The sequence below is a fragment of the Cricetulus griseus genome, chromosome 4, assembly GCF_003668045.3.
Source record: "Cricetulus griseus strain 17A/GY chromosome 4, alternate assembly CriGri-PICRH-1.0, whole genome shotgun sequence".
NCBI classification, from domain to species: domain Eukaryota; kingdom Metazoa; phylum Chordata; class Mammalia; order Rodentia; family Cricetidae; genus Cricetulus; species Cricetulus griseus.
Genome location: NC_048597.1, coordinates 114,698,136 through 114,724,840, shown reverse-complemented (window position 1 = coordinate 114,724,840; position 26,705 = coordinate 114,698,136). Strand labels below are relative to the sequence as shown.

The window sequence follows — 26,705 nt, the reverse complement described above, 5'->3', positions numbered from 1 at the left end:
GTAGTGCACAACTGTAGTACTAGCACCCGGTGGGTGGAGGCAGGAGGATCAGAATCCAACAGCGAGTCAGAGGTTGGCCTGGCTACGTGAGACTTGCCCTCCAAAGACATATGAGATCAGAGATGACTCAGTGAGTAGAAGTGTCTGCCAATGAGCCTAATGGCCTGAGTTGGATCCCTAGGACCCCCATGGTGGAAGAAGAGAACTGACTCCTGCACATTGTCCTCTGACTTCAATGTATGCACACATGCACCATGGCACACATCTATGTAAACACACACACAAAAAAATACTTTGATGCTCCACAGCATGCAACACCCATCTACGACCTTCAAAGACTTTATGATATCATTTCTCGAAGTCATCAGAAGCCATGATAAGAATATATGATAATGCTGGGGGGGAGTGGGGAGCCTTTATTCCAGCACTTGGGAGGCAGAGACAGGCAAATATCTATAAAGTTCAAGGCCAGCCTGGTCTATGGAGTTCTAGGACAGCCAAATCCTGCATTAAAAAGACAAAAATAAGCTGGGCATTGGTAGCACACACCTTTGGTCCCAGCACTGGAGAGGCAGAGTCAGGTGGACTCTGTGAGTTCAAGGCCAGCCTGGTCTACAGAGTGAATTCCAGGATAGCTAGCACTGTTACACAAAGACCCTATATCCTGAAAAACAAAAACTAAAGACTACATCAATAAATAAATAAATATATATATAAAGCCTAATAGATCCTGTGACACATGCCTTTGATCCCAGAAATGGAAAGACAGAGAGGATCACTGTGAGTTTGAGGCCAGTATGGGTTACACTGTGAGACCTGTCTCAAAAAAACCAAAAACCCAAACCAAAAACCAACCAACCATATATGCCTCTGCTTCCCAAGTGTTGGATGCCCCCTTGCCTGTCCACCTTGAGTCTTGTTCTTCTTCCTACCTCCATCTCTCAAGTGCTGGGGCTACAGGTGTGTGCCACCAAGGCTAGCAACTTTGGTTTTTGAATCAGGGTCTTGCTAAAGTTGCCTAGGTTGGCCTTGACCTTGCTCTGTATCTGAGACTATCCCCTGAAAAAGGTTGGGTGGTTCTGCATCTCATATTTCTTGGGGAGCAGCATCCATTCTATGCCCATCCATTTTATAAATGGCAGAACAAGTTGGTACCAGGCTATTGGTCCCTTTATCTTCAGGTGGTCACATTTTCATCACAAATAGTGATCCCACCCCAGGGATGTTCCCACCCACAGCCCAGGCTGGAGCCTGGATTCTAGCTCACCAGTTCCTCCCTTAGCACCAGTAGCCTAGGTGTGGCTCTACTTCCAGGACAGGGTCCTGGATTCTTTTTTTTTTTTTTTTTTCCCTGTTTTTTAGAGACAGGGTTTCTCTGTGTAGCTTTGGAACCTGTCCTGGCACTGGCTCTGGAGACCAGGCTGGCCTCGAACTCACAGGGATCCACCTGCCTCTGCCTCCGGAGTGCTGGGATTAAAGGCCTGCACCACCAATGCCTGGCAAGGGTCCTGGATTCTTATGCTGAGGGAAACCCTTTCTTGTCCTCTGGCAATATGTCTCCAAGTCTCACCCTGAAGATGCCCAGCCACCAGGCTGGGGATCTGTCAAGCTTCAGGGAGGAGAGCTAAAGGTGCCACCCAGCCTATATCAGGACTGCAGCACAGGCTTAGACAACAAGGCACACTAGAGTATTTTATAACCTGTTTCTACAAAGTACCTCTCATCACCCTCATTTCTCAGCTGGTTTTTGCTTTCGTTTTTGAGACATGATCTCATGTAGCCCAGGCTGGCCTCAAATTTGCTATATAGCTGAGAGTAACCCAACTCCTGATCTTTCTGGCACCCACCACCTTCTGAGTTCTGGGATTACAGATTTGCTTCAGGCTTTGACTTTTTATTTTAAAATTACATTCATTTATAGTGGTGTGTGTGTGTGTGTGTGTGAGAGAGAGAGAGAGAGAGAGAGAGAGAGAGAGAGAGAGAGAGAAAGAAAGAAAGAAAGAAAGAAAGAGAAAGAGAGAGGGGGGGAGGAACTGGTTCTATCCTTTTGCCTTGTGAGTCTTAGGGATGGAACTCAGGTTGCCAGCCTTGGTGGCAAGTGCCTTTACCCAACAAGCTATTTTCATGACCCTGTTTTTTGTTTTTGAGACAAGCTCTCTGTTAAGTTGTGCAGACAAGTCTTCAGCCTGCTCTGTGGATGAGGTGACTGTCCTGCCTTAGTCTCCTGGGTGGTTGGCATAGGCCTGGGTTTTGAGGCTTGGCCATCATGTTTAGGTGCTTACAAGGCCAGGGCCAGCAATGGTGAGAATAAGCAGGTGATGGTGAAGCAGGAGGCAGCTCCTGGCCCCAGTCTTGCTCAAAGCAGACAGTGGGACATGGGTCAGCTTGGAAACTGGGACCAGGTCACCCTTCACCTTCTCTTCATGGCTCTCCCGTCACCCACAATGCATTCTGACCAGGTGAATTCCAACTCACTCGCCCTTCCTATGTCCTCAGCCTCCAGTGTGACCCAACCTGCAGGACAGGGTCCAAGCTCCTGTGCAGAGGCAAGTCCTGGAATGTGTCCCTTAGTCTAGCGCTGCTAGGTTTTAGACATCAGGCCCTGGGCCCATCACTGCCTAGGGTGAGGAGAGAAGAGGCAGAAGGTGAACACTTAGCCAGGCAATGCATATTAAAGTAAACTCCTTCCTACAAAGTACTTCCACTTCCCATACTCTCACAGTCTACATTTCCTTTTTAAGGTAGAGGCTCAGACAGCTCAGGCCAGCACATAGCTTAGCATGACCCTGAGCCCCCAATCCTCCTGCCTCCACTTAATTGCTTGGATTGCAGGCCTCAGCTTCTCTTACATAATGGCATCCTTAGGATGCCATCCTCAGTGGTCCTTAGGATGCTTGGTTCAAACTATACAATGACACTAACACATGCAGTAAGTAGCAAGGACAACTCAGGCCCTGTGGGCAAGTTTGTGCTATGACCTCATCAAGTGTTCACAGAGCCCAGGAGAGTGGCCCTCTGGCCACTAAGTAGACCAAGAAACAGAGAGAGAACAAGGTTCAATATTTCAACAGGTTGGCTCAGCAACAGACTATAAATCAATGAGAGTCTATTTCAGTCACAACCACAAATCCTGCAAGGGTTTGGGAACCAGTGGGCAAAGACCTCAGGAGACATTGGCTAATACCAAATCCAGTTCTGCTTTGTCCTTCCACGTGTATGTGTGTGGTATGTTTTATTACTAAGGAGGACTTAAAGCATAATCTACCCATAGGGTCACACCAAACTCAAGCCTCAAATGCCAGGAATCTTGCTTCTTATAGCCTATAGTTCCAACACAGGAAACAGCATGGAAGGACGAGGTGCCAAGGATGCCCAGCAAAAGGAGTGACCAAGGGGACTCTGAGGGGCGCCACTCACGTTGTTGGGATCTTGCTGAACTCTGGTATTTCTTCTTTCTTCTTTCTAAAGATGAACCAGTAGGTCAGGACCCCCACAATGAGAGAAAACAGAACCAAGTCCGTCGTGCTGAAAAGAGACACTTCTTCGGCCACTGCCTCGGCCATGGTGGCACTGGAGTCTTTGTGAGAGCCCCCCATTGTCAGCAACAGAACTGTCAGGAAAGAGAAATGGCAGATGTCAGTGAGGAGGGGTAAAGTGCCCCTGGGGCTGGCTGATGCACACATCTGAACATTTCAGCATGGGGGCTGCATGGACTGAGTAAGGGTGGCTGACTCAGCAAGGCTTCAGTCCAGGCAGCTACAGCCTAGGAAAGAGCCAACTTGGTAAACTACCTCAAAGGTGTTGGCTCTGCCAAGGGTAGGATGAGCCCCTTAGCCAACAATGAGAATAGAAGCCATGGGGTCCCAGTGTCCCTGAGCATCTCCAACCCTGTAGGAAACATGGAGGTCCTTGTGCTCACAGTTAAGCACCAGGGAAACCAAGAAGGTTAAACATACATGTTTGTCTCTTCAAAGGGAAAGATATATAACCTGTTTTCTGCCCAGAAGGCTATGAATGGATGTAGTGGCCTGGTAACCTCTGTGCTATGTGTATGGCCCAGCCAAACCCTCCCCCCGACTCTTAAGTTTATCTCAGTCAATCTATAGTGCTATCCTTCTGGTGACCCTTATCATGAGCATTTTTACCTTTAGCCTGCTTCTTTAGTTAATCTAGAGGACCTATCTTTATGGAAAAAGTCACTTGTACTTTACAAAAGTTTTCAATATAATCATGTAAGCTTTGTTGTATATACAGGATTGAGTTAATTATCACCAGGACAATTTTCCGAAATTGTACTCTGCTTAAATATGACTAAAATAAACTACCTCAAGTTTGAACCAATACCGGCTACTGAGTGGTATTGAACTGAATTTCCCTCTTGCCTTCCCTGGATCAACACTCTGTGGCCATGGTGTTTGCAGAGACACCTACACAACCCCACAAAGGCATGGGCTAAGACCCCAGATAGCTACTTTACCCCAAAGGCTGGGCTGTTGAGTTGTCCTAAGTCTTTGAAACTGGCCCTTGAAGAGCCCCTGGGTCTCAAGAATGGATGAAACTAACAGGGCTTACGGTGAACACACAGCTCGGCACCCTGGCACTTAGAAACCCTGGGTTACTTTGACATTCACAGATCCTAGCAACACAGTCCAGGCATTTATATCTGCAAGACTCATTCCCATAATACCCTGGATGCTGAAGCTCTAGGAACATCTATGGTTCTCAATTGATGCTGGGATCAGGTCCTGAGAACTATATCATACACTGAAAATACATTTAAGGGGAGGCGCTAAGTGCTTGCTTGCCTTTCGAGTCTGAGGAACTGAGCTCAACCCCCAGAGCCCATATTTAAAACAAAACAACCTGGATATTGGTGAGATGGCTCAGCAGGTAAGATGGCTCATCAGGCTATGCAAGCCTGATGACCTGAAGGAGTTCCATCCCTGGGACCCACAGTAGAAGGAGAGAATGGAATCCTAAAAGTTGCCCTCTGACCTCCACATGGGTGCATTAGCATACACACACTCATACACAAATAAAAATAAAAACTTCTAAAGTCAGATATGGTAGTAACCCCAGTGCTGGGGTGGTAAAAGGCAAGAGGCCTCCTGGGGCTTGCTGACCAGGCAGCCTGGCCTAACTGGTGAGCTCCAGGCTAATGAGAGGCCATGTTTCAAAATCAGGTAGTTGGCTTACCTAAGGAACAATTCTTGAGGCTGTTCTCTCTCTCTCCTCTCTCTCTCTCTCTCTCTGTTGAACAAATCACTTCCCTAAAGCCTATGAGATACTAACATGCTGACTTTTCATATTGTAAAGTAGAACCATCTCTGCTTCCCACAGGAAGTCATCCATCATTGTCAAGAGAAGGAAATGCTGTTCATGTGACCCCAAAAGGCAAGGCTAACTGGAAAGGCAGCCCTAGCTTTTCCCACACCCCACCTGCCATGCTTCAGTCTTCATCCTCACTCGGCAATAAGCTGAAATCCTAAGGAAAAAGCTTTCCTCAGTTCTCAGTCCTGGGGAAACACCAAATCTGAGTTGGTCTTGGGGTGCTTAGCTGGTCTTTCCAGCATAAACCTGGCAGGTAGGAAGAGCTGATCTGGGGCACAGCTAAAAAGCATGAGGTCTTGAACCTGGAGCAGGCCACCCTACTATTTCCCCATAGTCCTGTGACTGAGTGTGCTTGCTGCTCTAGTCACAACTTAACCAGAAATGCCTGAGTCACAACTCAGGCCAATCAGCTTCCTGTCAGCTTCCGTTTGCTGTCACAGCCTCAAGAAAAAACACTGGGCCAGCCTCAATCTGAAGTTATCTATCTGTTCTTTCGTTATGCAGCCCACTGCTCGGATTTTAGACATTCTTTTCCAGCAGTGGGACTTCTCTCCTTATATGTCCTTAATGGGTGACGCTGAGAAATATTACCCGGGATTTCCTACATGGTAGATAGGTGCTGTGCCACTGAGCCATTCCTCCAGTCCAGCACTGGGAGTTCTAGGCAGGCTCTCTAAGGTTGAGTACTCCCAGCCTCAGTAGGCAGTTCTACTGTACTGTTGTAGGACTGTACTTCTAGGCCACACCCCTGGCCTTTATCTTCTTTGGTATCTGACAGTAAAGAACAGATTTAACTCTGCTGTCCTCAAGAACACTGTATTAAATATTTCAAACACATTATGTATTCAGGGCTGGTTGTGTCTGTTCAACCTTGTCTTCATCTTCGACAAGCCCACACACCTTCTGTCAAGTGCTCACAAAATCAGACCAAGAGGCGGTCAGGACCTGCTTTGACGTAGGATTCTAGGAAAATCTGTCTCACAGAACTGGACTAAAACAGACATTCAGAGCCAGCTGCAGCTAGTGGGGGTCTACTCAGGGCTGAGATGCTAACACAGAGAAACCTTCACTTGTATCCCTGTGAAAGGCAGCAGGCAGTATTGGCCCCTTTTCTCATCGGGTAGCTCTGACCCCTGCTTTCCAGAAAGGCAGACACTCACAATGCCAAGTCACAAGGTTGACCACACAACTCAAAAGACATGCCTTCCTTGTGGGAGGTTTCTAAGATGGCAGAGTGTTGGGGCACAGGGGTACTGGTATCCCTATTACTCTCCATATCACATTCAGGCCACAGAAAGGGGCTTTTGATAGTCAGACTACTCCCTACACAGGAGTCTTTTTTATTTTTTTTCCATGTTTACTTTTTAACAATGTAGCTCAGGCTGGCTCCAAAGGAGAGATCCTCCCACCTGAGGCTCCTGAGTGCGGGGTTACAGATCTGTACCAACACACCTGGAGTGACTGAATACCAACAGCCAACTTGACAGTATTCAGAATCACCATGAAAACAAACCTCTGGGCATGTCAGTAAGGAAGCTTCTAGATACCGTGAAATGAGGTGGGAAGGCACTCCAAAGATGGGCAGTGATATCCCATGGGCTGGAGTCCTGTGCTGAGCAAAAAGGGAGAAAGAAGCGGAGTCCCAGCATTTATCCCACTCCCTTCCTTCCTGTGACCAAATGCTTCAAGCTCCTGCCATGCCATCCAAACATGATGGACTGTATCCTTGAACTAAATAAATGAACTAAAATAAATGTTCCTTTCCAGTGCTTTGTCAGGTATTTGTCACAGCACTGGATAATGTACCTGACACATCTTGCCAACCAAGGCTAGATGGGCCAACCAACCCTCGTGGAGAGGAGAAACAATAAAAAAGGCAGTCATGCACACAGGCACACCCGTTATCCCAGCAGGTAGCCACTGAAAGTCTTCCTCTATCTTTGTCTTCATTTCCTCAGCAGGGCAGGAATCTGTTCTCTCATTCTCTCTCTCTCTCTCTCTCTCTCTCTCTCTCTCTCTCTCTCTCTCTCTCTCTCTCCCTCCTCCTCCTCCTCCTCCTCCTCCTCCTCCTTCTCCTTTTTGTGGTAGTGGTGGGCAGGAGTCTGAGACAGAGTTTCTCTGTGTAACAGCCCAGGTTCTAGAACTTGCTCTGTAGAACAGGCTGGCCTCAAACTCACTAAGATCTGCTTGCCTCTTCTTGCCCTGTGCTGGGATTAAAGGTGTGCACCAACACCTGATGGAATAATATGTGGTCTTGACTCTGAACTCAAGAGAAATAGTCAGGCTTGGTGGTGCAGCCCTATAGAGTGGCTGAGCTGTTTCAACCAGCATCCACTAGCATGAAGAGCCAATAATTAGGCTGTCTAACTTATTCTACCTCTTCCTGGAGCAGGGTTGTTACCTTTGCCTTTCTAGGTTTGTGGAAACTGGCCAGCTGGTGAAAGTAGGAAGAGTAATGATCAAGCCATAGTGTGTGGTTAACCCTCTAAAGCTGTAGATTCCATGTTTGTGATTCAGCCAACCTCAGAAAATATTTAGAGATCCAGGTGTGATGGCTCATGCCTTCTAACCTAGCAAGTAGAGGCAAGAGATCTCTGAATGCAAGGTAGACAGTCCAATTTATTGGCTATTCATGCAAGTGAATGCTGGTTGGAGCCTCATCAGTTTCCAGAAGATCATAAAAGGCAAGAACACACGTGTTCAGGCCATTGAAACAGCTCAGTGGGTAAAGGCATTTGCAGCCAATCTTAGAGATCTGAGTTTGATCCCCAGAACCCACATGATAGTGAAGGAACCGGCTTCCCTTTTGGCAGCCATAACAGCCGAACACGTGCTTGCCATAAACCTGCCTTGGTCACGTAGAGGTCAGATGCCTGTCTCGTGACAAGGAACCCATCAGAAGTTAGTCACTAGAAAGTCAGATGCCTGTCTCGTGACAAGGAACCAATCAGAAGTTAGCTGGTGGCGCTATGCTTTACGACCCTGGGTGTGCTTTACGGACAAGCGCACGACAATGACGTAGAGAGCATAGCAACCACCCTGGGAGGGCCTATGGGCCATAACAACCAGTTGACCAATCAACACAGGGCAAGCCCTCCAAGCCTGGAAGCACACCAATCATGAGCCTGTGCGTAAGCCTGTGCGTACCCCTAGACACTCCCCTTACGCTGCCCTATAAGATCTTTTGGGAGCCCGTAGGAGCCGTCTTTTCTAGCCGTCCGCCATGGCGGGTGGGTGAAAGACCCGAGCTAACATGGGGTTAGCTCGTTAAATTACAATAAAGCCTCATGCAGTTTGCATCAAGCTTTCGCCTCCATTCTGTGTTTGGGGTGGCCGCCGTCCTGGGCTAAGATTCTGGAAGCCTCAGCTTTCTGAGGGTCTTACAATAGATGAGACTTGGTTCCTGCAGGTTGTCCTCCGATCTGCAGATCTGCACCACTACACAAGCATACTGACACACCAAAAATGAATTTAAAATTTTGTTGTTGTTTTGAGACAGGGTCTTCTTCTATGCTGCTCTGGTCGTCCTGGAACTCACTCTGTAGACCAGGCTGGCCTCAAACTCACAGAGATCCACCAGCCTCTGCCTCCCAAGTGCTGGGATTAAAAGATAGATTTTTTTTTGTTTTTGACTTTCAAATAGCAGAAAGATTTTCTCTCTCTACAACACTGGAGTACAGTGTCATCCTACACTGAGCATTTTTGCAACTTCTGGTCAGTACACAAGACTGAGGCAACCCAGCACTCAAAGTAGATGAGTCAGTCATTTGTATAAAAATAGCAAAGAAGAGAAGAGTCAAGGGCTGGAGAGATGGCTCAGCGGTTAAGAGACAGACAACATGGTGCAGAATAGTGGTCACTATTAAATAGCCTGGTAGCAGTCATTATCAACTGACACATTCCTAGACAAGGGACCCAGTGTCCACCCTGCAGCTTCAGGGGGGAAAGAGGGTCCACTAAGGCTCACAAAACCCTGCTAAAGTCTGGAGGCTTCTAGAGGACCGAAAACTTTAAGGAAACAAATTACACTATTGCCTAATAAACAGCTCCCCCTGCCAAAGATCCTCAGGAAAACTCCCAAGGCAACCTGCCCAAAAGGGTGACTAGGAGCTGTGGCCAGGCTATCCAGAAAGTCTGGCATCTGAACCATGTGCTGTTTGTATGGTATTGGGTTTTCCTTTTGCAGGGGTTCTCTGCTGGGCTGTTGGTGTGGATTTCTTTGGGTTGGGCCTTGCGTTTTGAATCTGTCAGTTTGTGCCTTTTGCTGCTTTGGGGATCTTTTTAACCATGACTTACTGAACATTGCTTTTTTCCCCAGCCCAACCTCTCTCTTATGCTTGAACTCCAATCCTGCCTCCACATCCCAAGTGCTACGATGGCAGTCATAAGCCACCATGGGTGGATCCTGGATGTCCTAAACACTATGTTGTGAAACCCTGGATTTTATTTGATTCTTCTCTTTCAGGGGGACTCCTTTGTCACCTGCTGTGGGTTAGGAGAAGGAGGGTGACAACTTGTTGCTCTGGGAGAGCATTCAGTCTCCCTACCAGGTGACAAACCCTAGCTTGGAGGACTATAGCTCCTCAGCTGGCTTCCTCTGACATTTCCTAGCATCCTAGTACTGCCAGGGGGGAGTAAGGCGCTGCAGCCAAAGGCCTCCTGTGATGTCTCCCTACACAGAGTAGGGTTCATGGCTTCCTTGGGAAACTGAGATTGCTTTAGCATTTGATGAACCCAAAGATTACTAACACTGCTTGGCTATGTACAGCAACCTTGAAGTGACTGAAGAATTAACAAGAGACAGTCTTAAAGGTCATTGAGAAAACACTGGCTTAGTTCGAGAGAGACAGATCAGTCAGTAAAGCATTTGCCTCTAAAGTGTCAGAACCTGAGTTCACTTCCCAGAACCCACAGAAAAAGCCAGGCATGGGCCCAGGAGATGGATTAAGGAGCTTGCCACCAAGCCTGACAAGTAAATTAGAACCCAGGGCCTCACATGGTGGTGGTAGAGAACTGACTCCTGAAAGTTGTCCTGTGGCCTCCACAAACATGCCATGGGAGTACACACACAGACACACAATAAACAAATGCCAAGGAGAAAAAGAGCCAGATGCAATAGTACACATTTATAATCCCAACAATGTAAGACCAAAACAGGAGCACAAAGGAAATTCCTCTTTTTTGTTAGGAATGGAACCCAGGGCCCTGTGTTAGGCACTGTGTTACTCAGCTACCCCTCCAGTCGCTCACTGGGGAATTCTAGGCAAAGGTATACTGAACCACCAACCCTAGTCCAGGAAGGCTCCACACTAAAAAACCCACTTGACTATACAATTGATGACTTCCTTGCCATGTCTCATTGGAAGTGACTGATCACCTGAAATCCATAATAGGCAAATACCATGATGACAATCTAGGTCGGGTCTGGTGGGGCACACCATGGAAGCAAGGTAGAGGCCAACCTGGACTACATAGTAAGTTCCAGGCTAGCCAGGGCTATCTGGATTTTTTACTGATAGAACAGGAAGTACACATTCATCAGACTGGCTGAAGTATGGTGAGAGTTCATTCAGTGGAAGAGCAACAGTCAGCATTTGTGGGAGGGAAGGAAGGTGGTACATGAAGACTTCAGCTTTGACAATGGCCCAAGACCCAAGGTCTTAGAGCCCCGAGGAAACAGAACCAGGGTGAGCAGTGGCCAGATGAGAAGTACACTCCAGGAAGGTCAGTGTCCACAGCTCCTGTGCCAATCCAGCCTGGCCTTGACTTCAGCATCCTAGAGAATGTTTTCTAGCCAAGTGACCAATGCCCCCTGGGTGGTGGCCTTTCCCCCACATAAGAGGGCTTAATTTGGAAACATATGACTGCCTCGTGGATGAGGCAACACTGCTAAGGAGGAAGGTGGCCGCCACCAGAGGCACCAGTGAAAACATGACTTAGCAGGAAGCAGTCTTTGTGCACAGATGTAGTTAACCAAGTTCAGGGGATGGGGTGGGCTGGGGCTGGGGCTGGTGGTGTGGCTCAGTAAGTAGAGAACTTGCCCAGCACACAGGAAGCCTTTGGTTCCATCCCAGTACTGTGTAAGCCCAGCACTGCATAAACCCACCATGTGTTGCACACCTGTAATAATAAAACTCAGGAGGTGGAGGCAGGAGGATATCTGGGAGTTTGAGGACAGCCTGGTCTACATAGTGAATCCCAGGCCAGCCAGAGTTACAAAGAGAGACCCTGTCTTAAAAAACAAACAAAGCTGGGTGGTGGTGGTGGTGGTGGTGGTGGTGACACATGCCTTTAATCCCAGCACTTTGGAGATAGAGGCAGACAGATCTCTGAGTTCAAGGCCAGTCTAGTCTACAGAGTGAGTTCCACATCAACCAGAGAAACCCTGTCTCAAAAACAAAAACAAACAAACAAAAAACCAAAAACAAAAGTGCTAGGCATGGTCGTATGCACTTGTAATCTCAGCACTGGGGTGCTCCCTGGCCATCCAGCCTACTCAGCAAGTTCCAGGCCTGTGAAAGATCCTGTATCAAAAAACAAAGTGTAGGGGCTGGAGAGATGACTCGGTGGTTAGGAACACTTCCTGCTCTTCCAGAGGAGCCAGGTAGGGTTCACAGCACCCATGTCAAGCAGCCTGTAACTCCAGCTCCAAGAAGTCTGACACCCTCTTTTAACCTCAAGAAAACAAAAAGGTAGACAGTACCTGAGAAACACCATCTAGTACACATATACATACAAACAAAAGGAAAACCCTGACAACAATCAGAACCTCCCTGCCTCTCTACATATTCATCCCTAATCTCTCCTATATGCACAGTAAACAAGGGCAAACTAGACATAATGATGTATGCCTGTAATCCAGTACTTGAAAGGCTAAGGGAAGAAGATCAATGTAAATTAAGGACGATCTGGGCTACAGAGTGAGTTCTAGGTCAGCTGGGATACAGTAAGACCTTGGGCAGGAAACAAAGAAACAAAAAGAGCTAAGGAAACATATAGCAAGCTGTGGGCACAGTGACACATAAGCCCATGGCAGACCCTAAGGATTCAGGAAAGGTAGAAGCAAAGGAGGTAGGAGAGACGGCTCAGTGGTTGAGAACATGCACACTGCTCCTGTAGAGGATGTGAGTTTGTTTCCCAGCACCCACACTGGGCAGCTCACAATTGCCTGTAACTCCAGCTCTAGAATTCAATGGCCTCTTCTGACCTCTACAGGAACACCACAACCACCACTCCCTCCACACACACAGAACAAAACAAAACAAAAATAAAACATCAGTCCTAAGAACAGCCTGTGCTGTGCTCAGAGCCAGGATTCCTGCTCTAGTAATACTGTACAGGGTAAATAAACAGCAAGCCCTGCCTCCTGCCTCCAGTGTTCGAAAGTATTAGGACTTCTCACGCTCTGCTGAGTCTCCATGAACAAAAGACCTGCTCCTTCCAGCAAAGAGGAAGGAATTCCAGGCTGCAGTCCTTCAGGCTCCATCACCCACCCTTTCTGCTGAATGACATTCCAGCTTCCACACATGGTTGCCCCCTTGAAACCAAGTTCCCCCCCCCTGGTCAAGAGTTACAGAGTCCAGCCTGCAGGACTCAGGAAAAAAAAAAAAAAAAAAAAAAAAAAAAAAAAAAAAAAGGCACATGCTACCAAGTCTTACAAGCTAAAAAAAAAAAAAAAAAAATCAATCTTGGGGACACACGTGGTAGAAGAACCCACCCCACAAGCTGTCCTCTGACCTCACATAAAACACAGACACACAGAGACACATGTCAGATACTGCGAATAGACACACTGATACACATAGATATGCATCCATATACAGAGACACATATCCATACACACATACTCAGACACACACAAATACACACAAACAGTACCACACAGACACACACATATGTATACAGAGACACTTATATAATACACACATATTTGTACACACATACACAGAAACACACAGTGAGATACATAAACACATTCACACAAACTCTCAAATCTGTATCAAAGGGAGTATTTTTTTAATAATTTATTTTTATTTTATGTGCGTTGATATTTTGCCTGCATATATGTCTGTGTGAGGATGCCAGATCTGCTGGACTTGGAGTTACAGACAGCCGTGAGCTGCCACGTGGGTGCTGGGAATTGAACTCGGGTCCTCTGGAAGAGTAGCCACTGAGCCATCTCTCTAGGCCCCCAAAGGGAGTATTTTTAAGGCTTCTGACTTGTTGTCAAATTAGCTTTGAAAATGCTTCCCAACAGCCCTTCATGGTCAAGGCACACTGCTACTGTGGTGAGGCAGGTGCCTGGGAGAGCAAGTAAGTTATCTATGAACTGCAGAGAGTAGTCCAAGGCGTCCAGGAACCTGTGCCTCAGAAGGAAGGACAAACCAAGCCACACTGTGATTTTTGTCTTTCTTGGGGATCTAGAATCAGCCCCAAATGCTATGGTGGGTTTCTTGACCACAGGAATACAAGCTGGCAAGTGACAAAGAGGTAGGATGGCAAACACAAGGCCAGACAGAAAACTGGGTAAACTAGCTCAGTGTGGTGACTCAGGCCGATAATCTAAGTTCTCAGAAAGTTGGAGCAGGAGGATCAGCATGGGTTCAAGGCCAACCTGGGCTACACAGTGAAGCAGCTGTTCACAAATATGTCCCAAATCAGAAGACAGCAACAAATGCGGGTGTTCAGCTCTCTTTCTCCATTTTAAAGTCGAGTTTAAAAAAAACATACATTTATCTTATTTTTAATTATGTGTATGTGTGTATATGTTAGAATGAGTTCAGGTGTTCAAGGCCATAAGAGGCTGTGAGATCACTTGGAGCTTGAGTTACATGCTGCTGTGAGATGCCTGATCTGGTTGCTGGGCACTGAAGCCAGGTCTTCTGCAAGAGCAGTAAACACTCTTACCCTGAGCCCCTTTTCTCCACTGTATATAGTTCATGATGGAACAGGCTCACCCACAGTCAAGGTGAATCTTCCCACAACAATGGCATAATTAAGATAATCCCCATGGGCATATCCTGGGGCCCATCTCCCAGGTACCCTAAAGTCTATTGAGTTGACAGTTAAGATTAGCCATCAGTCTCTGCTGGGCGTTGGTGGCGCACACCTTTAATCCCAGCACTCGGGAGGCAGAGGCAGGCAGATCTCTGTGAGTTCAAGGCCGGCCTGGTCTCCAGAGCGAGTGTCAGGATAGCCTCCAAACCTAGATAGAGAAACCCTGTCTCGAGAAACCAAAAAAAAAAAAAAAAAAAGGATTAGTCATCAAAGCAGAAGTCTATAGCTGAGATGGGGCTGCCATTCTAACCGGGCATCTCCAGGCATTAGCAGGGTCTGGCCTGTGTTCAAAGCCCACTGCCTATTTGCTCAAATACTTTTATGGAGAGCACAGCCATACCCATTCACTTGCATGCCGCCTACAGCTGCCTTCTTGCTAAATAAAACAACAGTTGTTCAGCTGTCAGACATTACAGCTCACAAAATTCAAGAATGTACTAGCTGGCCCTTCACAAAGGTGTCTGCCAGTGTCTGATTTAATTACTCACTCTGTACCAACACTACTTCCGGTTCTGGATCATTTTAGTATGGTTATGTAAGATGTGAACATCAGGAAAGCTTGGTGAGAAATGAAAAGAAACTCTGATGTTATGCAAGTTCCTGTAAGGGTAACACTAAAGAAGATTAAAGAGTTGGAGCTGGGGAGATGACTCAGTCAGTGAACTGCGTGCCTTGAATCATGAGGACCTGTGGCCCATCCCCAGAACCCATGTAAAGAGTGTTCAGCTCACACTCTCCATTTTAAAGTAGTATTTTTAAAAATATTTATTTTATGTTCAATTACGTGTATGTGTGTGAGTTCAGGCGTTCAGGGAGGCCAGAAGAGGCCATGAGATCCTTGGAGCAGGAGTTACAGGCTGGAGGATCCCTTAGAGTTCATTGGTCAGCCAGTCTAACCCCAGGCCAATTCAAGACCATGTGTCAAAAAAAAAAAAAAAACAAGATGGGAAGCCAGAGATATAGCTCAGTGGTTAGGAGCAGTGGCTGCTCTTGCAGGGGACCCAGGTTTGATTCCCAGAACCTACACAGCAGCTGACACCCATCTGAAACTACAGTTCTAGGGTTCTGATGTCCTCTTCTGGCCCCATCAGGTACTGCACAAATGTGGTATACAGACATGTAACATATATGCAGACAAAATACCCATATACATAAAATAAACAAAACACAAGGTGTTTGACTGAGCTTGAGGCCTCACGCTTTTAGCTACACAGGTCTAGGTAGGGTACCCTGTGGGGACCACTCCTCCATTCTTTCTTTTAAAGGTTTTTAATTCTATTTTTAACTCTGTGTATATGTGTGTTTGCTTGTATAGGGGTGTATATATGTGAGTACACTGTCCACAGAGGCCAGCAGAGAACATCAGATCCACTGGAGCTAGAGTTACAGGCAGTTGTAACTCAAAGGATGTGGGTGCTGAGAACCGAACCTGGGTGCTCTTAACTGCTGGGCCACCTCTCCAGCTCCCTACCCCTCTGGTTCTGTGGAATGTTCCATCCACTACTCTGGCCTCTACTATTACTACCTTTCATCCCACCAGTCTTGTTCTCACAGCACAAACCCAGCATCTCTGAGTCAGCCTGGCAGGCACTCAGGCTCTGCGAATACTGAGCTCGGGGCTGTTGCTGGCTGCCTTTGCCAGTGATCCTGACATACAGGAAGGCCCACGAAAGGCACACCTGGTGATAGACCTGGTTGCCTGTGTCTTCAATACTGTCAGCTGTGGACCCATGCTCCTTCCCCTTGACTCCTCGGAAACTCTGCACTGAGTTCCATGCTCAATCACAATAGCTTCTCTCTTTTAAAATCATTTATTTTTATTTTATGTGCATTAGTGTTTTGCCTGCATATATGTCTTTGTGAGGGCACTGCCTCCCCTGGAACTGGAGTTACAGACAGGTGTGAGCTGCCACGTGGGTGCTGGGAAATTGAGCCATCTCTCTAGCTCCAAGAGTTTCTCTTGATTCTCATCTGGTTCAACTACTTGTCTCCCAGGTCTTGGTTTTGCTGGAAAGAGCATGTGGGATTCCATAAATTTACAAACCAGTAGAGCCACAGAAGAACATACCTTTGTGTGAATTTGTTATCACCTCCTCCTCCTCCTCCTCCTCCTCCTCCTCCTCCTCCTCCTCCTCTTCCTCCTCCTTCTCTTTCTTGTTTTTGAAATAGGGTTTCTCTGGGTAGTTTTGGAGGCTGTCCTGGCACTTACTCTGTAGACCAGGCTGGCCTTGAACTCAGAAATCCGCCTGCCTCTGCCTGCCAAGTGCTGGGATTAAAGGTGTGTTTGACGCTGACGCCGCCACCACCACCACCACCACTCAGTGTATTTGTTACATTTATTTATTTATTTATTTATTTATTTATTTATTTATTTTGGTTTTTCGAGACAGGGTTTCTCTGTGGCTTTGGAGGCTGTCCTGGAACTAGCTCTTGGGAGACCAGGCTGGTCGTGAACTCACAGAGATCCATCTGCCTCTGCCTCCTGAGTACTGGGATTAAAGGCATGCACCACCACCACCCTGCTATTTGTTACTTTTTAATTGTTGTGATAAAATGCTCTGACAAAAGAACTAAGAAGCTGGAGAGATGGTTCCCTGGTTAAGAGAACTTGCTGCCTTTCCAGAGGACTTGAGTTCAGTTCCCAACACCCACATCGGGTAGCTCACAACCACCAGTAACTCCAGCTGCAGGGGATCTGATGCTCTCTCAAGTACATACACATACATATATACAATTTTAACATAAAAAAATAAAAATAGTTGGACAGTGGTGGCAGTCTTTAATCCCAGCACTCGGGAGGCAGAGGCAGGTTGATCTCTGAGTTCAAAGCCAGCCTGGTCTACAGAGTGAGTTCTAGGACAGCCAGGGCTACACAGAGAAATCCTGTCTCAAAAAACCAAAAATAAGTAAATAAAAATAATAAAAATAAAATTGTACCTTACAATAACAATCTTCAAAAAAATATAGGTAGGACTTAATTGGCCATCTGGGTTTAGTCAACACACAGGACAAAAAGATCAACAACATTCTTGGGAGAATGAAGTCACATTCTTTCATTCTTTTACCTATCTATTACTCTAGTTACTATCCACTGAGTCCTTTCCATCTTATGCCTGGTACTGCTTCACGCACTAGCTTATCCTCACAAAAATAACTGGAAGTTCTCAGCTCTCACTGAACTCACCTACCATTCCAACTACATCACCACTGTGGTCTAAGTTCTCATTTCATTTTATGAGACACTGTTTCACTATGTAGTCCAAGCTAGCTAGCCTCAGACTTGGAGTTTTCTTACTTCAGTCAAGGGCAGGATTACAGAAATGAGCAGCAAGCCTGGCTAGACTCCTTTTGTTACTGGCTACTTTATAAGAGGTAAACACAGAAGAAAAACACATACTCAACAGATGGGAAGAATGGTTTTAAACTCTTGAGCAAGGCTAGGGTACAGTTTAAAGGTAGAGAATGTATGGACATACATGAATCCCTGATTTCATGCCACCTCCAGTACCTCCCTGAAAACACATACACAAAAATTCTTTGTTTTTGTTTTTGGAGACAGGGTTTTTCTGTGTAACAGCTCTGGCTGTCCTGGAACTCACTAGACCAGGCTGGCCTCCAACTCACAGAGATCCACCTGCCTCTGCCTCTTTTATTTTATGTGCATTGGTGTAAAGGTATCAGGTCCCCTGGAACTGGAGTTACAGACAGTTGTGAGCTGACATGTGGTGCTGGGAATTGAACCTGGGTCCTTTGGAAGAACTAGTACTCTTAACCACTGAGCCATCTCTCCAGCCCCTACACAAAAATTCTTAAGCAATGTGGCCAGGGGTGGGAAAGAGCAGCTTTCAAGTGAGGCATGGTAGTAAGTGCCTGTAATCCTAGCACCCAAGAGGTGAAGGCCGGAGGATCAGGAGTTCAAAGACAGCCTTGGGTATAGACCAAGTTTGAGACTAGCCTGGGCTACAATGAGACCCTACCTCGATAGATAAATAAATAACAAAGAAAAAAAAAAAGCAGCCTTCAATATCAATCTAGCAGGGGCTGGAGAGAAGACTCAGTGGTTAAGAGTGTGTACTGTTCTTGCAGAGGACAGAGGTTCAATTCCCAGCACCCATGTGGTGGCTCAACTGTCTACAACTCCAGTTCCAAGGGATCCGACACACTCTTCTGGCTCCACCAGATCCAGACACAGATACACACATGTAGGTAAAACACCAGTGCACACAAAAATGGTCTTTAAAACTATTGGGGTGAAAAAAATCAATCTAGCAATGGTACCATGGACAGATTGGGAAGTGCATAGGGAAAAGCAGTGAATTATCAATTCCAGGCCAGCCTGGAACATGGCAAAATCCTGTCTCAAAGAAAGAAAACTGGGCATCAGAATGACTCAAGTGAGTAAAGGCACTTGCTTGCAAGTCTGGCAATCTGAGTTTGATCCCTGGGATCCATGTAAAGATGGAAGGAGAGACCTGACTCTAGAAAGCTGTCCTCCCACCTCCACACCTGTGCTATCACACACACACACACACACACACACACACACACACACACACACACACACACCATAAACACACTCATGCATCCACAGTAATAGTAACAAATAAAAATAGAGAGAAAGCGAGGTCAGTTTGAGGACCAGTACAACAGCAACTGTAATTGCAATTACAGAAAAAGATTTGAAGACTAAAACCTGATGTAATGGCAGCTGTAGACCCAGAATAAAAGGGAAAAAGGAAGGTAACATTTGTCCTTGAGAGCTCTGAGAGCCAGGATCAGAAAGATGGCAGGACCACCTCCAGGAATAGAGACCATGTTGGTGGCAGTTATGGCTGTTGAAGTACTATGTGACCTCCAGATCATACTACAAGAACTTGATTTATCTTTATGGTACTGTGAATAGAACCCCAAGACCTTCTGCAAGTGCTCCAGAACTGAGAGACATCCCCAGGCCCCAAGAATACTGTTTTAGGGGCCAGTGAGATGGGTCAGTGGGAAAAGGCGCTTTCTGCCAAGTCTGAAGACCTGAGTCCAATCCTCAGGATCTACATAATGAGAAACAACATCACAAAGTTGTCCTTTGGCTTCCTCACACATACAATGGCAAATACACACACACACACACACACACACACACACACACACACACACACACACACGTTGGCTTCCTCACACATACAATGGCAAATACACACACACACACACACACACACACACACACACACACACTAAATGAAATACCAGTGAGCAAACCCACGGCAGATACACTCCCAGTCCTCAAATGACATTATATAAGGAACCCCAACTGATATGTTCAAGTGATACTGTGGTTTTATAAACAATCAGAAAGGCACAGAACCCTTAAGCAAAGTCAACACACAACTTTCTTCACCAGACCACAAACCCAGGTTAGGAAACTGTGATGCTTGGAATGTGCACCTACCTCAGCCTCACCCAAGAGGAACCCGGAACAATTGGCTGGCACAATCTGTGTATCTAAGAGCCTTCATCTCTGTTTGCTGTCCTGAAAACTGACCCTGGGTGACCTTCAGTCATTGCATTGTGTGCTGTAAAGGTTACTGAGAGTTTGTGTGTATCTACCCGGTCCTGTGAACCTTTATACAGACCCAGTACGCAATACAATACACACTGTGAAGATCAAAGTCTTACAAGTTCATGGTGTTGTGAACATGAACCATCCCAGGAAGAGATGATGTGGAGACTGAACTCTGGGAAGGTCAGGCAGGGAAGGGTCACAACACTGAAGCTATGACCAGGGTACATAAAGTCAAATAACTCAATACCACCTCTAAGCTTCACTCACAAGCAACATGACGTGAGTTCCACCTTAGAAGGCACACCTTGTCTGTTATTCTTCCTGTTATATAATCAGGCAGACAAAGCCAAACTCAGATTATTGCCCTACCACAGCTATCTCCTGTCCACTATCAGAACAAATCACTGCCAAGGTACCATAGATTGCAGTGCCATCTAATTATCCTTTATCCTTCAAATGCCTTCTTTTCTTCCTTTTTCTTCCTTCTTTTTCTCCTTTTGTGAGACAGGGTCTTATGTAGTATAGGCTAGCCTCCAACTTATGATGTTGCTGAGAATAATCTCGAACTCCTAATCTGCCTACCTCCACCTCCTGGATTACAGACATGCTGGGAATGGAACCCAGGGCTTCATGCATACTAGGTAAACACTCTACCTACTGAGCCCCATCCCCAGTCAAACTGCTAAGTTTCTGCAAATCACATGTAGAATTCTCTTAGCTGTGTTATAAAGAAGATTAGATCTCAGAACCCCAGTATGTCAATCAAAATACAATTCTGAGATTGGTCTCCATTTAAGACATACCTTAAAACTGAAATCAGAGCTGGGGAAGTGGTGGTGGATGCCACTAATCCCAGCACTCAGGATCTCTGAGTTCAAGGTCAGCCTGGTCTACAGAGCAAGTTCCAGGATAGCCAGGGAAACACAGGGAAACCCTATCCTGAAAAACCAAAGAAAACAAAAAACTGAAATAAGTGGACAAGTAAGATCACTCATTGAGCAAAGGAAGTTGTCACCTGACAATAATAAACAGAAAATAAAATATCAGTTTATTAATAAGTATAATTTTGTGTTTTCATGCTCAGAGAATGAGTGAAATTTAAATTTTAAAAGGGTGAGAGGATGAGGGGTTTGGAGAGATAGCTCAACAATTAAAGGCACTTGTGCTCTTCTAAAGGCCCAAGCTTGGTTCCCAGAACCCATGCCAGGTAGCCCACAACCTGAATTCTAGTTCCAGGAGATTTGATGCCCTCTTCTGGCCACTTAGCATTTGATAGGCTAAAATAGAATTATGTTGAGTTCAAAACCAGCCTGGGCTATATAGTGAATTCCAGGCCAGCCTGGGTTACAGTGTAAGACTCCCCCCGCAAAAAAAAAAAAAAAAATCAAAGAGGGAAGTGAGAAGACTCAGTGGGTAAAGGCACCACAACTGATGACCTGAGTTTGATCCCTGGGTCCAACATGGTAGGAGGAGAAACTGACTCCTCCAAGTTGTCCTCTGGCATGGCACATAGGCCATGTACCGTGGCATATGCCCTCACCCCATAAATAAATGTAATTTTAAAAAATTGAACCAAAGAAACAAGGGATGGGGAGATACCTCAATTGGTAAAGTGCTTCAATTTCTAAAACTTAGCTTAAAAAAAATTTAAAAAGCCAGCATATTGGAATGAACTTGTAAATCCTAGTGCTGGGGAGGCAGACACAGGTGGATCCCTAGGACTCGTAGTTCAGTCATTCCAGCCAAAGCAGCCAACTTCAGGTCAATGAGAAACTGACTCCAAAAGACGCAATGGTACTAGCTGCCTAGAGCATGGCACAATTCCCCCGCCTCTCAAGGCAGCTCTTCTTGCATGCTCCACTGCAAACACTCAACACTACAAAGCACCTCACACCTGTCACCCCAGGGATAAACTTGGCTTATTCTGCCATTTGTATTTAGTTTTCTGTTTGTTTCTGTCCCCAGCAAGGTTCTCAAGAAGCTGAACCAGAGTCTACACAGACACACCCTGAGGGCCTTTGAAGTGTCATTCCATGGGGACCTAGGCCTGCCAAGAACAGCAAGAATCAACAAGCAACTTTCTACCTGGGCATGGCAGGGCACACCTAGAAGCCCATCACTCTTACGACTGAGGCAGGAGGATTGGTACTTAGACACAAGGCCTTATTAAAAACAACAACAACAACAACAACAAAAACCCTAACCTGTGAGAGAGAAAGGCAGAAGGACCAGGAATTCAAGGCCATTCGCTGCATGAGAAAAAATAAATGACAAAAATAAAACTAATTAAAATAAAAATTAAGCAGGCTTCTGCGCTAATCTGGGAGACTGATGGAACAGGAATTCTTTCCCCAACTTTGCTAATGAAGAAATCACAGCTTGGCATGTACCTGTGGCTTATCCCAACAGATAAGCTACCTTTGACCCAGTGCTTTTGCACCAATTGCAGTGAGTACAGATTTCTGACAAATGCCAAACAGCAGAACTATGCAGAACGAAGAGTTTTGCTCTGAAGTCCATGTTTAATAAATAATAATGAGGATTTGGCACAGGGGAGCTAATACATACCCTGTAAACACAACACTTGGAAGGATGAGGCAGGAGGACTGCTACAAGTTTAAGGCTAGCCTGGGTTATATAAGTAGTTCTGGGCCAGCCAAGGCTACTTAGCAAGACCTTGTCACAAAACATCGAATAAAGGGGAGTGGGGAATGAACCTATGAACTGGTATTTTCTATCTTTAGAAGCTACACACTATTTACTTCTTTTACTGTAATGAAATATGTAGTAAGACACACAAGAAGGCATGTACTCAGTCCTGCTTTGTAATATTGGTCCTATTATTTTTTTTCTTTTTTTTGAGATGAGATCTTACCATGCCCTCAAGCCTTGAGTGGGTTGGTAGAGTGCTTGTCTAGCACATGATAAATGGGAAAAGAAAGAGTAAAAATGTATGGGTATGTGAGTGAAGGAATATACTCAATATACAACACATGCCTTATGAAAATCTAATAAAGAAAAAAATAAACTGAGAAAAGTTATGTCTGACTCAGCTGAGGCCTAGAGGCCTGGATTGGTGTGTGAAGTGGTTACACACCAGCTACGGATGCTGCTGGAGCCTCTTGGGATGACAAAAGATATGACAACTGTGTAAGCTTCCACAAAGGTGGGAACTAGAACTAGATGCTAGAGTCAGGAGTGGTGATACATGTCTATAATCCCAGCACTTATGAGGCAGAGGTAGGAGGATCAGGGATTCAAGGTCAGTCTGGGCTACCTGAGACCCTGTCTCAAAACAACTAGATTCAAAATTGCAATGCTGAAATGTCCTATGGGTTTAGTAAGTAAATGTTTTGCTCTTGGCAGGCAGTTCTTTTCACATTGTCTATCTGCTAAGTACACAGAGACTTACCTAATGAATGTATGGGTATGGGAAGATCCTGATTTTCAAGGAGTTAAGAAAAACTCAACCCAGAGTGGAATGGTCCTACAATTTCAGATTTATCAGGCCACAGACGTCATCTCCTGTGGGTGCTTATAAACTCCCTCTGACAGGATGTCTTCACCTGAGGTATCCAAGCTGCTATCAAGCCTGTGATTCCCAGGTACCAAAGTCCAACTCTGAATCTTCCACAGCCTAAATCCTACCTCTTATTTTCTCAAGTGCCAGATGTGAGGGTAATACTGTAATATTCCATTCTCTCCAATGCAGGCCTGTTTTATGGCCACTTTTTGCCAATGACTGAGCAATGTGCTCAATGAAACTAATTCCCATATCAGAAGGTAAAGAAGAGTTAAGATCCACTCACTCTCAAAAGAAAGCGAAAACTTTTTGGGGGGGGGCGGGAGGTCCAGAAAGGGTTTCTCTGAGTAGCCTTAGTTGTCCTGGAACTAGATCTGTAGACCAGGCTGGCCCTGAACTTACAGAGATCCTCTGCCTCCTGAGTGCTGGGATTAAAGACTTGCACCATCATCACCTGGCTATGAAAACTCTTTAAAAGAGTCACTGTAAGAACAACAAAACTAAGGTGAGCCATTCTGGTTTCCTGGTTTTACTATCTGGGCTTTCTGAGGCATTTTTTTCCACTAGCAGCTAATTCAGAGATCACCATTCAAGGGGGATCTATAAGGTTACAGTTTGTGTGTGGTTAATGAACCAAAGCCACTAACAGCTCCAGAAATGACTGCCTTGTATAGCAAGAACAAGTCTCCACAGTTAGATAACCACCTGGCTTACAAAGAACAGCCCAGTTCTCCATACCACTAGTCAGGACCCCAACCTTCTCTTTTCAGTTTTACTGAGACAGGGTCTCAATATGAAGCCCTGGCTGATTTGGAACTTGCTGACCTTAAATTCAAATAATTCTCCTGCTTCAACCTCCTGAGTATTGGAACAACTCCAGGACTATCTCTTGCCCTCAAAAATGTCACAACCCTGGTCAAGCTAGGTGGCACAAACCTATACTTTCTGCCCTCAGGAGGCTGAGAGAGGAGATTCAGTTCAAGGGCAGGTGCAGGCCAGCCTAGGCTGCATAAGGAAACCTTGTCACACACACACACACACACACACACACACACACACACACACACACACACACACACAAAAAAAAAAAAAAAGTCAACCTTAAGGGAGGGCAGTTGGATCACTAAAGACAAAACGGAAGCTCAAAAAAGTTTTGAGTCTTGCCACCTTGACAGTTATGCTTTGTGCTCCCATTATTCTCCTGCATGGCTAGGCTCGGAGCTAACCGCTGGAGTTTTATGGGTCTATTTCAGACACACAGCCGCTTTCACTGAAATGTCCCTGAAATCCTCGGTCCTGGTCACTGGCTTACACAATGCTGAATCGTCTTGGGAAAGAAAAAGAGATAGTGGGAAACCCTCCCCCCCGAAAACAATCCAGGTCAAGCGCCGTGGAAAGAAGCCCCGTTCCTGCCGTCCGTCCGGCAGACCTCGACTTCTCACCCGGTTACTCCCAAGAGCTCAGGGTGTCACTGCTGCTCCAGGGAGCCCCACAAAGGTGTGTCGCGGACACGGAGGGGGACTGCCCCCGGGATGCAGGCTAGAGGACTGAGCCCACCTGACTGCTGCCGGGTCCCATTCGCCCTCATAGAGCTCATTCTAATGTGAGTGGTTTTCATAGTCTGCTGCTCCAAACGTCCCGTCGCACGGGTGGGGAAACTGAGGCTTGGAGAGGGAATGTTGCTTTGCCTGCGAGAGGAGTCGCGAAGACTGGATCCCCACCCGCAGATGCAAAGATCCGACCCTCGGGTGAAGGCAGCTACAGGGAGGCGTCTGGAAACGACGACCCTCCACACGCCCCGCGACAGGTTAGGTCGCGGAGGGAAGCACCACCCAGGAGAAGGGCCGAGGTGGGAGGTCTCGCCTTCCGCACCGGGTGAGACCTGCGGAGATCCGGCCTAAAGACCCTCCCCGGAGTCACAGGCAACGACAGGAGGTGACCCGGCATCGCGGGGCCTCCCCGAAGGTCCCCGGTCTTCACTCACCCTGCGCCGCTCGGTACCGACCCACTCACACAGCGCGCCCGGCCGGGTAGATGTCCGCGGCTCTGGGGCCGGACGCAAGCCCGCACCACTGAGGCGCTACCACCACCCGCGAGGCGGCGGGGGGTGGGGCGTGGCCAGCAAACCAGACTCCGCCCACAGGAGCCGCACGTGCGCGCTCCAGAGGCAACCCGTCTTTCCTCTGCTCCCCTCCCGAGCCTGTGCTCTTGGTACGGTCCTGCTGGGCCCCGCCTCCTAACTCTCCCCTGGAAGCCCGGCTCAGGCTCTCAGTTCCTCGGCCACTCTTCTCAACTCTCCTCGGAAAAGGCACGCCCCGGAGTCCGGCGGCGCCCAGTTAGCTTGTTCAGCTTCTAGGCCCACGCCCCTCCTCTCTCCTCAGAGAAGCCCCGCCTCCAGGCCGTGCGCCGGTGTCTGGGCCACGCCACGCCCCTCTCGAAAAGCCCCGCCCAACCCCGGACTTAGTTCCGCGGTTCGGCTGCACCGCTGTAGCAGCTGGTGCTTGCGTGACCCTGCCTCTCCCCCTGGCTGCCGAACTCAGTCTGTGGGGTCACTGCGGCGTCGTGGCTGTGCGTCACCTCGTGTGGCCTCCTGCCGCGGGCCTCCGCTCACCCTAATCTCGTGTCTTTGTCAGCTGAAAGGGGCGAGGCTGATGGAGGCACCGCTGGTCCGGGGGTCCCGACTGACGTTTGAAAGCTAGCCTGCTTGAGGGAGGGAAGTGACTGGGGAAGAGGCGAATACAACAAGGTTTGGAAGTCTGGCCACCAGCAAAACGCCTGTCATCCCAACACTCGGGAGGCTGAGGCAAGAGGATTGCGAGTCTGAGGCCAGCCTAGGCTACAGATCGAGGTCCAGGAAAACATAGGCTACAAAGTGAGAGCTGCCTCCAAAATAAGAGGGACAGGAGATGTAGCAGAGCTGGTAGAGCGCTCACCTAGCATACATGAAGCCTTGGGTTCCAGTGGAGCAAAGTGGAACAACAGGAGACTCAGCCTTAGCTAACCGAGTTTGGGGCCAGCCTGAGGTTCTTGTAACTGTCTCCAAAAAAAAAAAAAAAAAAAAAAAAATCAAAAGAACAGAAAAGATGGCTGTATTGAAATTAAGAATCCCATCTCTACCCCCTACAGTTTTGGGGTAACAGAAACCCATAAGGATTGGGTGACTGAACAACCTTTGTTCCTAAGGGTGAGTGCTTTAAGAAGGAAAGACTATCTTTACGACTGCTGATGTTATTAGTA

General features: G+C 46.9%; 1 protein-coding gene across 1 annotated transcript in view; it reads right to left on the bottom strand.

Annotated features, from left to right (window-relative positions):
• Por (NADPH--cytochrome P450 reductase) overlaps nt 1–25,503 on the bottom strand; it is a 40,907-nt gene extending 15,404 nt beyond the window's left edge. The window contains 3 exon segments of the mRNA NM_001244275.2: nt 3,418–3,610; nt 20,749–20,884; nt 25,453–25,503. Coding sequence (NP_001231204.2) covers nt 3,418–3,596 — 179 coding nt within the window. The 5' untranslated portion in view covers nt 3,597–3,610; nt 20,749–20,884; nt 25,453–25,503.
• Between the last annotated feature and the right edge of the window lie 1,202 nt (nt 25,504–26,705).